The sequence below is a fragment of the Thamnophis elegans genome, chromosome 2 (genome assembly GCF_009769535.1).
Source record: "Thamnophis elegans isolate rThaEle1 chromosome 2, rThaEle1.pri, whole genome shotgun sequence".
In the NCBI taxonomy this organism is placed as follows: Eukaryota; Metazoa; Chordata; class Lepidosauria; order Squamata; family Colubridae; genus Thamnophis; species Thamnophis elegans.
In genome coordinates, this window is record NC_045542.1 from 22,120,165 (window position 1) to 22,132,817 (window position 12,653).

The 12,653-nt window shown below is 43.9% G+C and overlaps 1 protein-coding gene across 1 annotated transcript in view; it reads right to left on the minus strand.

The window, feature by feature from the left end:
• Positions 1-917: 917 nt before the first annotated feature.
• MAP3K12 (mitogen-activated protein kinase kinase kinase 12) overlaps positions 918-12,653 on the minus strand; it is a 32,328-nt gene continuing 20,592 nt past the window's right edge. The window contains exons 9-13 of the mRNA XM_032211478.1: positions 11,038-11,175; positions 8,953-9,508; positions 5,570-5,640; positions 1,885-2,158; positions 918-1,016 (exon numbers count right to left, since the gene is read on the minus strand). Of these exons, the coding sequence (XP_032067369.1) occupies positions 918-1,016; positions 1,885-2,158; positions 5,570-5,640; positions 8,953-9,508; positions 11,038-11,175 (1,138 nt within the window). The remainder of the gene's footprint in view (positions 1,017-1,884; positions 2,159-5,569; positions 5,641-8,952; positions 9,509-11,037; positions 11,176-12,653) is intronic.

The window sequence follows — 12,653 nt, forward strand, 5'->3', positions numbered from 1 at the left end:
AACCTAAGAAGCGAGCCTTCTCAAAAGGGAGGAAAGCCTGTGTGTGTGTGTGTGTGTGTGTGTGTGTGTGTGTGTGTGTTTTTCTGCAGAACAATTGGATGTGGAGAAGGTGAGGATGACGTACTGGGAAGAGACATGGGGCCTGGGAGGGAGTTGAGGCCTTCAGTCTTCCTGTTGTTGCTTCCGAGAAGAGATACAAGAGCAGAAAGGTGATGGAAATGGCTCGTTTCCAAGCTGTCCATTGGGACAATAGTTCCGTGCTGACTGTGGCCCAAACATGCATCAAGTCCATCTCAGAGACAGTCTAGTTAAGCACTCAGGATGTTGTGGTAGTGATGTACATCATCCAGTCAAGAGGCTGAGGTGGTACCTGCAGCCCTGCTGGCGCACCGTTGCCATTTCCACTGGTGGATGAAAGCACCGTTTCTTAGCCCATGGCCACCTCTGGCTCTCTTCTCTTCATCCCTTGGGTATTGGTGGCCCATCATGCCCAGCTGATCTTCTGCTGAATTCCCAAACCATTCGGGACTTTGGAGGAAGCAAAATGGAAGGAATTGGTGCCTTCCTCTGGGTGGAGCAAGTGGTGAGCTGTGGGGCCAGTGGCCGTCCTTGGGGAGGGTCCGTTCGGTCGCTGCCTCCACTCCAGCTGTCCAGCGTTGAATGCAGTGAGCCCTGATCGTAAGGTGAGACCCTGGACCTCCCTCCCCAACTGGTCAGAGAAAACGTGGGAACAGGAACTGAGGAGAGGAATGAGGTGTGCTGGCTCTCTTTCCAGAGATTATGAGATAATATAGATTTATATAGAGCTTTATAATTATTTATATAAATATCTGGGGAGAAGGTGGTGATGGTGCACGGTGGCCAAGAAGGGAGAAGGGAACTGTACAACCTGGGAAAGGAAACCCAAGCAGTGGAGATCACAAATTCGGTATGTCTGGAAGTCTCTGCACCTCCCCACTGCCTGAATTGTCCAGTTCGGCACTATCACAATCCGAGTCTTCATAGGCGGCAGGATCCTAGAAAGAAAGGAAGCAGGTGAAGAAAGGTGGAGCCAGAAGAGGGAGGGGGATGAAGGAAAGGAGGGAAAGGAAGAAGGGAGGAAGGGAGACACGAAAGGAAGGAAGGAGGGAAGGAAAGAAAGAAGGGAAAGGCAGGCAGGCTGGAAAGGAAGGAGGGAAGGAAGGAAAGAAGGAAGGAGGGAAGGAAGGAAAAGGCAGGCAGTCTGGAAAGGAAGGAGGGAAGGAAAGAAGGAAGGAAGGAAACGAAACCTGGCAGAAAACCTTATGTTACATTTGGCCATGGATTCCAATGGGAAGGTATGTTTTAAAAAGCAAACATTTTATATTAAAGAAGCAAGTAAATCTGTTTTGGCCACTGGAGCATGCATATACACTACCCCAGGGTCCCCAACCCCCAGGCCACGGCCTGTTTGAAACTGGGCCATGTGACCGATAGTCAAGTGCGTACAGGTGCAGCTCCACTTGTGCGAGTGGCGGGCCCTGCCTCGTGTGTAAAGCTCCACTCACATGAGTGAGGGGGAGCACTTGAGCAGAGCAGAGGTCTGCAAATGAACACAAGGCCTTCAATGGAAGAAAAAGATTGGAAAGTAAACCACAAATGCAGCTCTGAGGGGTAAGAACCAGATTCTCAAAGCCTCAGAATGAAAGCCAATAAATTCCTGTGGGTGCAGGCAGACAAGTTATGGCTACTGGTACAGGTTGAATGTGTAGCATAATAATAAAATGAGGTTGAACCAACTTGAAGATTTCTCTTCCGAAGCCCCTTCCTCCTAAATGGACACCACTGGTGGTAAGTCTGTGATTGGGGTATGTGTGAGACTCCTAGTCCTGAGAGAGAGAAGGCTAATGTTTACTCAGTACCCACCTCTCCAGCATTCTGCTCAGCACTGAGCTGCCGTTTCACAAGCTGAATGGCTGCTTCCTTTTCGGACAACCCATCAGAGTTCCCCAGAATGTCGTCATCTGAGCGCTCAGCATCCAGGCGTTCATCTGTATTGGTACTGGGCACATCAGGGGTGCCGCCACTGTGGGAAGCTGTGGTGCCCTCACTGCCGGTGCCCTCCTCACCGTCCCCATCTGAGAAGTTCTCAGAGCTGAAGGTGGAAAGAGATTGCCGTTTGCTCCTAGCCTGAGGCCACCTAGGGAAGACAGTGAAAGAAGAGAAAAACTGCAGTCAGCCTGAAACAGAAGATAAGAAGAAGGCTGCACCCCGGGAGGAAACTGGGCTCCAGGTGGAACCAGCGCACTTGGTACCCAAGCTTTGAGAGATGCAGCAGCAAGACAAGAGGAAAGTGTCCCAGATTGACTCGAAACCCAACCTGCCCTTTCCCATCAAAGCACCCAGCCCTAACTCCCTTGTTTTTCTTGACTTAAAATATTTCACACCTCCTTCTCCACCCAGGAACCTGAGATTATAAAACTGATCGTTCTGGAGAGCCATGAAGTTAGAGAGAATGTAGTTAGAGCAATAATGTCCCCATGGAAAGAGAAGAAACCATGTGCTTCATTGATTACAGATCATGTCAAAATATGGAATGTCCTTTGGAAAATGGGAAATCCAGAATATCTTCACACGAAATTTAAGGCAAGAATCCATAGTTCAGACTATTGGCTCCAGGTCAGCAAAAAAAGGGAGTGTATTCTCTTGTTTTATATAACCTATACCATATGCTGAATAATATATTGAGAGAAGCTGGGTTGGAAGACGGTAAGCATGATTTTATAATTGGAAGAAGAAAAATCAATAAATTGCTCTACAGCAATGATATTCCAGTGGAATCTGCAAACGATCTGGGGGCTCTAATAATGGAAGTTATACACTGAAAGAATGGGATAATATCAAGAAGACCAAGTTAATGATAACAGGTACAGCAATCAGATTTAGAACTGGCAATTAAGATAGTGAAGTGAAATGCTTTTTTTTCTGTGACACTCTATGAAAGCAGAAGTTGGACTTTGAAGAAGCAGGAGACAAAATGCTTTTGGTGTTGGGGAAAATTGTTGAGAACACCATGGGTAGCCAAAACAAAGAAATAGATTATTGGGGGGGGGGGGGAATCAAACAAGTCACAAATGATCAAGCTCAAATCATAATAATATGCAAAGAGCTAGCTCTCTTGAATTCTGGAAACAGTAGAAGGAAAGATAACAGGAAGACGAGCAGCAAAGTGGACAGATTAAATTAGTTTCCATTGGCAACTGGATAACCTAAAAACCAGGCTGGAAAAAGATCATTCTGGAGAAAGTCTTTGTATGTGATCACCAAAAGCTGTCATTGACCGGATGACACATAAGTCAATCAAAGGGGTTGGGGTGGAGGCAGGAGATGTGGAAGATCTGTACCATCTTCTCTATACTCTCATTCACTCCTCACCAGGAAAAGAGTTTGAGTGAAGGCATAAGCTTTCCCCATCTTGGTGGTCAATCCAACATGCTGGACAGGCAGCAGTTGGGAAGGATACTCTATATCAGGGGTGTCAAACTTGCATTGTCATGTGATATATCATGACTTCCCCCCTCGCTAAAATGGGGGTTGGCATGGCCAGTGCATGTCGCATCTGGCCCACGGGCCGCAAGTTTGACACCCCTGCTCCAGTGGTGGGATTCAGCCAGTTCGCACCTATTCGGGAGAATCGGTTGGTAATTTTCTAAGCAGTTTGGAGAACCGGTTGTTGGAAGAAATCTCATTTGTTTTTTTCCACTTTATAGGGCTAATCCTGTAATGAAGGCAGGAAGGAAACATCCTGGTGTTGTTTCTAGCCTAATCTTTATTGCCCTGATTACAGAAACTGCGTCTCCGGTTAACCCTTCTTACATTGTAACCGCTAAGGCAAAGCGCCCATCAACCTGAGTGACGCTGTGTTGGCCACGTCCACCCAGTCACATGACCACTGAGCCCTGCCTACTCACCTGGTCATTTGGGCAGAGAACCGGTTGTTAAATTATTTGAATCCCACCACTGCCCTGCTCTATATTCTTACTTCATAATTAGAGGTTCATCAAAGAAGAAGCAGATAACAATAAACAATCTCTTGCATATCCCTGTTTAGAACATAGAATAATACAGTTGGAAGGAATCTTGGGGGTCTTCTAGTCTAACCCCCTGTTCAAGCAGGAGACCCTATACCATTTCAGACAAATGATTGTCCAGTCTCTTTTTGAAAGCTTCCAGGGTTGGAGCACTCACAACCTCTGAAGGCAAGCTGTTGCACTGGTTGATTGCTCTGACGGTTAGGAAATTTCTCCTTAGTTCTAGGTTGTTTCTCTCCTTGGTTAGTTTCCATCCATTGTTTCTTGTCTTGCCTTTTGGTACTTTGGGAAATAGTTTGACCCCCTCATCTTTGTAGGAGCCCCTCAAATATTGCAATATTGCCATCATGTCTCCCCTAGTCCTTCTTTTCACCAGACTAGACATACCCAGTTCCTGCAACAGTTCTTTATATATTTTAGCTCCCAGCGCCCTAATCATTCTTATTGCTCTTTTTTGAACTCTTTCCTGAGTCTCAACATCTTTTTTATATTGTGGTGACCAGAACTGGATGCAGCATTCCAAGTATAGTCTTACTAAGGTTTTTAAAACAGTACTAGCACTTCACGTGATCTTGATTCCATTTGATATCCCTCTATTAATTCAGCCTAGGATTGCATTTTTTTTTGGCTGTTGCCGCATATTGTTGGTTCATATTTAAGTGATTGTCTACTAGGATTCTAAGATCCCTCTCATAGTTACGGGCATTAATCAGGTTTCACCTAGTCTATACCTATACAGTTAGCTTTTCTTGCCTCTTACTTTTATCTATGTTCAATTTCATTTTGTTAGATAAGGCCCAGTTTTCAAGTCTGTCAAGATCTTTTTGGATCCTGAGCTTGTCTTCTGGGGTTGCTATTCCAGGCAGCTTAGTGTCATCTGCAAATTTGATGGGTTCTTCTCCTATTCCCTCATCTAGATAATTTATGAAGATATTGAAGAATTCTGTTCACCCCTTTTTTCATTCAACACTTTCCCATGCTAGCACTCAAAACCCTAAAAAATTGGCCCATTTCACCACTGCTGCCTACTCAACACTGCTAACTCAGAAGGAATCCCAGAGCATTTACAAATCTCCTTCTTGCAATGATTCTAAGTGAGCAATTTATTTTATTTCTTTGCAAACCACTTTTCTTCCATGATGAAGCTCAACAAGTTATCAAGCAGATTTACAATCCCCACAAAGGTCTCCTCCATAGAGCAATACTGAGAAATCCGTAGTTTCATACTATTTCATGAGTTCCAGTAATTTTTACAGGTGGCAATTTTTATAACCATCATGACCATCACTTTATTTTTCTAATCCTCAAATCATTAAATTGTGCCACTGAAATTTGATGGAAATACTGACTTTTTCTTGGATATTTTTTAGGTATTGTCGAACTAAAGGAAAAAAGATTACCATTCCTCTTAAATCTCTGATCCACTCTCAAAACATAAATGAGAGGCGAACATTTTCCACTCCACTCATTGATCCCTCCAAATCCTTGGGGGTTGAGTCCCAAATCAGGCAACTGCTCACCTTTGCCGGAGAGGGAGCTCAACTTCACTGTCCACTTCGCCCTCTTCTTCCTCTGAGGAGATACCACGTTTCTAAGTCAAGATAAATGAAATAAAAAAGAAATGGGGTCAGGATTTGTCAACGTTTCAAAATAGGTCAGACTGAAAACAGACATAAGAAGGATTACAAGGTGGTCCTTCACTGTTCCAGGATATAATAACACAAGCTTGAAGCTGTCAGAGTTTCCATCTCTGCCATTTTACAACAAATAGAATCAGAGTGGGGTTATTTTGAGTTTCTTTCCCAGGCTTTTCCATTTCCCAAGACTGAGTTGTCTTTTATTTTACCTCAGCAGATCCAGTTTTCTGTATTCCTCTTGTAGCATTGCATTTTTAATAAAGGTGAATGTATCTAAACTAACTAAATCCCAATTACCAACTAAAAAATGACCTCTTTATCAACCCATTTGTTTTGCTCCGACTTCAAGACAAGCCCTGTTGAGAAATGATTGGTCCAACGAGAGGTTAATTATGGTGCCAAACAGGCCCACCTGTCTCCTATCTTGAACAGGTGATTTGGGTATTCAAGGTCTCTAAGCAGGGAGAGTTCAGGCAATGGTGCCTACAAATCAGTCTATGAACCTATTTCATATTGTGCATTTATGCTCCTAGTTGAGGAAAGGATTTCACTTATATTTACCACCAGTTCACTGCACGCACGCATGCTCGCTTTGCATGCGCACCTTCCGCGCATGCACCCGGCCTTCCACGCATGTGTTTAATACCACCTCTGGAAAGGATGGTAGATTAGAACTGGATTTAGTCAGCCTCACAACTGCCTTAAAATAAATTGATCCAGAAACCAAATGTGGTTTTTCAGAAGTGTTCTAAAAAAACCCAAGTCTGAAATGGTTCTTCTCCTCTAGCTTGTTTCAAGTGGGTCGCTTTGGTTGCACTATAATGCTGCAGCCCCCATAATTTTTCAGAATGGCTTGGCTTAAAGCAGGGGTGTCAAAGTCACAGGCCGCGGGCTGGATGCGCCCTGTGCTGGCCACACCCACACCCGGTTTAGCGAAGGGGGAAAATGTCACAATACATCACATGATGCCTCCAGTTTGACACCCCTGGCTTAAAGAATAGAGAATGAGTTCCATGACTGGAGGGAAGATTTGATTTTATAGAACTTTATGAGTCTGTAGACATATCTGCTGCTCTGATGTTCAAAGATGAGAAGAAAGGACGGGGAAGGGTGGGGGAACATCCTTTTGCCATATGAAGGAGTAGCAAGAACTTGATAACTTCGAAAAGAGAGAGGGTTGCCATCACCTTCAGACTCTTCAGTTTCTAGACCAGCAAAAATAAACAAAATACACTGGGAGCATAAATGACAAGGCCAATAAAGAAAGGAGGGAGAAAATAAATAAAATCAAGAAAAAAAAATAGAGAAGGAAGGGGGGTGGAATTACAGTTATGAATTGTAGTCTTTGGTAAATGTTGAGATGCTGGGAGAAACAGAAAAAAGACCTTGAAATGAAAAGGAAAGACAATGTGAAATGTGGATTTGAACTGTAAAGACTTTGAATTGTAAAATGACACAGACACCTGGTAACCTGTCTGTTTCCAGGATCATTTCATAGTGTATAATTTTACCTCTGCTCAGTCTGGCATTAGAGGATGTTAAGAACTTTATTCTTCACTAATCTCAGTTCTTCTCAAGATCTAAAAACAGCCATAAAGAGACTACTGAATATATAACTGCATTCCACAAAACCCACGGTCTGTTTGGTGTCTGGTCCTGAGGTCTAGAACCTCTTCCAAGGGCAGCTACTCAGTCTACTTCTTTGGGGTCCTTTGGAGGCAGGAGAATATTCTGGGATTTTTTAGAAAAAATTTTCTGCTCTGCAGTGTTGAGTCATGTTAAGATTACATATATATATATATATATATATATATATATATATATATATATTTTCTGAGGTTTTCGCGGGTGTTAGTATGTAGGTCTCTAGTTGTTCGGGTTTTCTCCCGCGTAGAATTGGAGATGTCTTGGCGACGTTTCGACGAAGTCACATTCGTCATCTTCAGGCTGCTGCTGACTACTTCAGGTTTGGTGTTTCACACACTACTCCTGGAAACACCAAACCTGAAGTAGTCAGCAGCAGCCTGAAGATGACGAATGTGACTTCGTCGAAACGTCGCCAAGACATCTCCAATTCTACGCGGGAGAAAACCCGAACAACTAGAGACATATATATATATATATATATATATATACACATACATACATATATATATACACACACACATACATACATACATATATATATCATACACACACACACACACACACACATATATATATATATATACACACATACATACATACATACATACATACATACATACATACATGAATGACATGGCTAGTTTATAAACTGTTTGCCAGCTAGGATGGAGACAGTGGTGAAATTCAAATTTTTTACTACCAGTTCTTGGCGTGGCTTGGTGGGCGTGGCAGGGAAAGGATACTGCAAAATCTCTATTCCCACCCCACTCCTGGGGCCAGCCAGAGGTGATATTTGCCGGTTCTCCAGACTACTCAAAATTCCCACTTCCGGTTCTCCAGAACCTGCTGGATTTCACCCCTGGATGGAGATTGGTACTGAATATAAAGAACAGCCCAGAGTTGCTGGGAGTTGAGTGGAAATATCAATTTAATAAATCATAATCAAGAAATACAATAAGCTGAGCCAGCAAAGAAATTCAACAATATCCTATCCTGCTCTAATGTTGTACCTTGGATATGAAAGGGACATGATAGTCCTTAAAAGCTGGAGAAGGGCATTAACTTTGACAGTTATCTGTTGCACACAGGGTCCTTATTGCTTGTGGTACAGGTAGTCCTTGACTAACAACAGTTCACTTAGTGACCATTTAAAGTTACGATGTCACTGAAAAAAAGTGAAAGGACCATTTTTCACAGTTACGACCGTTGTAGCATCCCCATGGTCACGTATTCAAAATGACTCCTATTTATGATCGTTGCAGTATCCCACAAGATCATGTGATCCCATTTTGTGACCTTCTGACAAGTAAATTCTATCGGGAAGCCAGATTCACTTAACAACTGCAGTGATTCACTTAACAACCGTGGCAAGAAAGTTCTTTAAATGGAATAAAATTGACTTAATACTGCCTGGCTCCCAAAAAAGAAATGTTATGGTCAGTTGTGGTCTTAAATCGAGGACTACCTTATTATCAGAGGAAGAAAAGGAGAAGGCAACCACAGCCACCATTTCTACAGGCTTTTCAGATTACAGTGGCTGTTGCCCATATACCTACTTTCTTCCATTTGGGAAAGGAAGGAAGGAAGAAAAAGTGGAAAGGAAAGAAACACCGTGCTACCTGGCTGCGGGTAACAGCTGCCCGGTACAACATAGCCGCTGGTGTGAGGTGCTGAGACTGCTGTGGGGCCCCTGAGCGGCTGCCTTTGCCCTGTTCCCGTTCCGCCTCTTCTCCGGGCTGCAGCCTTGCCTTCCCTGGTGGCCCCACTGCCCCCTGTCGAGAAGAGGGCGAGTCGGGGCTGCTGGAGCAAGGCACCGAGGCAGTGTCTTCACTGGGCGTCTCGCTGCGGGGCTGCTCCGTTGGTGGGGATTCCGGCCCCGCTGCCCCCTTGCGGCCCTCCGCTCCCAATGTCGTGGAAATGAGGTCAGGACTGGAAGACGACATCTTGCGCAGCAGCAGGTCATGCTGGAGCCCGCGGAGGGCCGTGCAGGGCTCCAGGCGCTTGGCTCCTCCGGGATCAGCCAGTTCCCCACAGCTTCCCCGAGTGCTGACCTTGCGATAGCGTGACTTAGCACGGCGGCTACGCCCAGGGGACGGGGGCCCTTTCTGGCACACAGGGATGGCAAGCTGAGGCAGGCTGGGGTCCAGGATGACCTCTGTCTTTAGAATGTCTGGCCTGCAGAAGTGAAATAGAGTTGGTTGAGTAACCTCGATGCCAAGAAGGGAGAGGGTACTGTATTTCCATCGACATCTTTAAGAAATTGGCTCCTATGTTACTGCTCCTAAGACTGCCCCCCCCCCCCCCCCACACACATATACACTTTTTGCAGTTTTGCTGATGGTGCTCTGTGGTCTTACATTAGATTATTAATTTCCTTGAAAGGAAGTAATGAGCAGACTAGAATATCTGAATTATAGAAACATATTCAGGTAGCCCTCACTTAATAATTGGCTGCTTAACAACCTTTTGAAGTTATGACAGACTCCAAAAAGTGATTTGTGACCCGCCCTTGAAGTTACAACTGCTGCACACATCCCAGGTGTTCATATAGATTGCATTTTGGCAACTGGTTTATATTTACAGTTGCAGCGTCCTGCGGTCCCTATGACTGCAATTTGCAACTTTTTTGCTGGTTTCCAGCAAAAAAAAAAAAAAAAAGCCCATTTACGATAATCGATTCATTAAATGACGATATGGTTCATGATTTGCTTAATTATTATGGTGACTCGATTTACAATCATCGTTAAGAACTGTCATAAAACTGAGTCAGGTCACATGGCGATCTGCTTCATGATCGCACTAACTTTCAACCAAAATTCCAATCTCAGTTGTGGTCATTAAATAAGGACTGGCTGTACTCTTATGTGAATTAAGTCTTTGCATGATTACGCCTATTAACAAGATTATATCGCTGCCCATCTCACCTAAGTGATTGTGAGCAGCTCACATAAATAAAAACAACAATCAACATATATAAAAATAGCTCCAGGTGTGTGTATGTGTGTTTCAGCATAATTCTGAAATGCCTCAAGCAATTTCAACCAAACTTTGTACACAGATGACTTACACTTTGGAGAAAAATACCGTTGGGGTAAGACACCCCTAACACCCCTCGGGGAGTGTGTTCTGTTACGATACAGCCTGTTGTGCCTTCAAATGACTTCTACTGTACTGCCATGAAATGGCTTCTACTGTACAGCACAGTGGAATTGCCATGGTAACGGCTTCACAGTACTCCACAAGGGATCTCCCTCTGATAAGGGGGAAAATCCAACATTAGAAATTACATTTGGTCCGGACATTTTCCCCCTATAAATAAATACCCACACAATGCCAGGTGATATCAGCTAGTTAAAAGTAAAATAAAAGACATCAAAGCAATTGAAATAATTTGCAGGAGATTGCAATAAATTATTAATTATGCCCTCAGCTAGCAGGCTCGGTACCGCTACAAGATGCTGAACATTTGGAAACAAACTGAATACAACAAAGAAGATGGACAGGAAAAAGCATCTAACAGGACAGGTGTGTTCTCGTGTCATTTTCCCTCTATTTGGGAGCTGACATTGGGCTGAACAGAAACTTAGGTTCTGTGCCCAATACTTACATTTTCTTTCCTCATTATTTCCACACTATTTCACTTTATACTACTACACATGATGACCATTGTTAAACCCTTCCTTCCTTTCTCTGCAGGGATTCACCTTTTGCTGTGAGGAGAGAGCTTTTGTGGCACATTCCTCTTCTTGATCAGTTTCTCCACTGTGTTGCCATGCAGGAGACTGCGGGATGGATGGTGTTTAAAAAGCCCGGGATATTTCTTCTCTAACGTTTGCTCTCGCCTAGGAGAAGGATGCAAAGACACAGAGAGAAAAATATATCCAAAGTTAACACTAGTCGCTTGGATGCCTGGGACAGGAAAACAGGATGCGTGTAATACAACAAAGATAATCAGATAAAATACCAGAAAGCAATTTTTACTAGATGACTGATAGAGTGATTGCTTGATTCAACACACTATTCGAAGAAACCCAAACATTTCCATTTGTAGAGGATGAAGGATAACCTGACTGCTCCACCTCCCCCCCTCCCGCCACACACACAATTGTTCTGAGTGGGAACAATTATTGCTGGCTCTTGAATTCCACCTGATATGGAGGCTATCAAGTGGAGAAAAGCTGGGTAGAACTTTCTACATTTTTTTAAAAAATCCAGGGCAAATACAGGTAGTCCTTGATTGATGACCACAATGGAACCCAGAATTTATGTTGCTCAGTGAGAAATTTGTCAAGTGAGTTTTGCCCAGTTTTATGACTTTTCTTGCCACATTTGTTAAGTGAATCACTGCACTTGTTAAATCAGTAATATGGTTGTTAATTAAATTTGGCTTCCCCATTGACTTTGCTTGTCAGAAGGTCGCAAAATATGATCACCATAAATTGCCAGAACACTGCAACCATCATAAATATGAACCAGTTGAAAAGCATCCGAATTTTGGTCGTGTGACCACGAGGATGCTATATGGTCATAAGTGTGAAAAATGGTCACAAGCCACTTTTTTAGTGCCGTTGTAATTTTGAACGGTCACTAAACAAACTGTTGTAAGTCGAGGACTACCTGTACTTCCTTCCCAATGCAAATAATTGCAGGAACTTTGGTTGGTAGTAACAGCACTTAGACTTAAATACCACTTCAGAGTACTTTACAGCCCTCTCTAAGCGATTTACAGAGTCAGCCTAGTGTCCCCAACAATCTGGGTCCTCATTTGACTCACCTCCGAAGGATGGAAGGCTGAGTCAACCTTCAGCCAGGTGGGATCTGAACTGCCAAGTTGTAGGCAGCCGGCAGGCAGCAGAAGTAACCTGCAGTACTGCATTTTAACTACTGTGCCACCAGAGCTTCCTCGTCCCTTATTCTGTGCTCCTTACCTTATGGATAAAATGATGCCCCAAATCGATGGTGTGGTATTGATTTTTAAGAGACAGAAAACAGGTCAGGGGTACGCCCAATTTAGCAATAGCAATAGCAATAGCAGTTAGACTTATATACCGCTTCATAGGGCTTTCAGCCCTCTCTAAGTGGTTTACAGAGTCAGCATATCGCCCCCACAGTCTGGGTCCTCATTTCACCCACCTCGGAAGGATGGAAGGCTGAGTCAACCTTGAGCCGGTGAGATTAGAATCGCTGAACTGCAGATAACAGTCAGCTGAAGTGGCCTGCAGTACTGCACCCTAACCACTGTGCCACCTTTCCTTTACAGGGGTGGAGGGGAGGGTTGAGAGAGAGAGCTGGTAGGCTGAAGCTCTCATTACTGAACCTT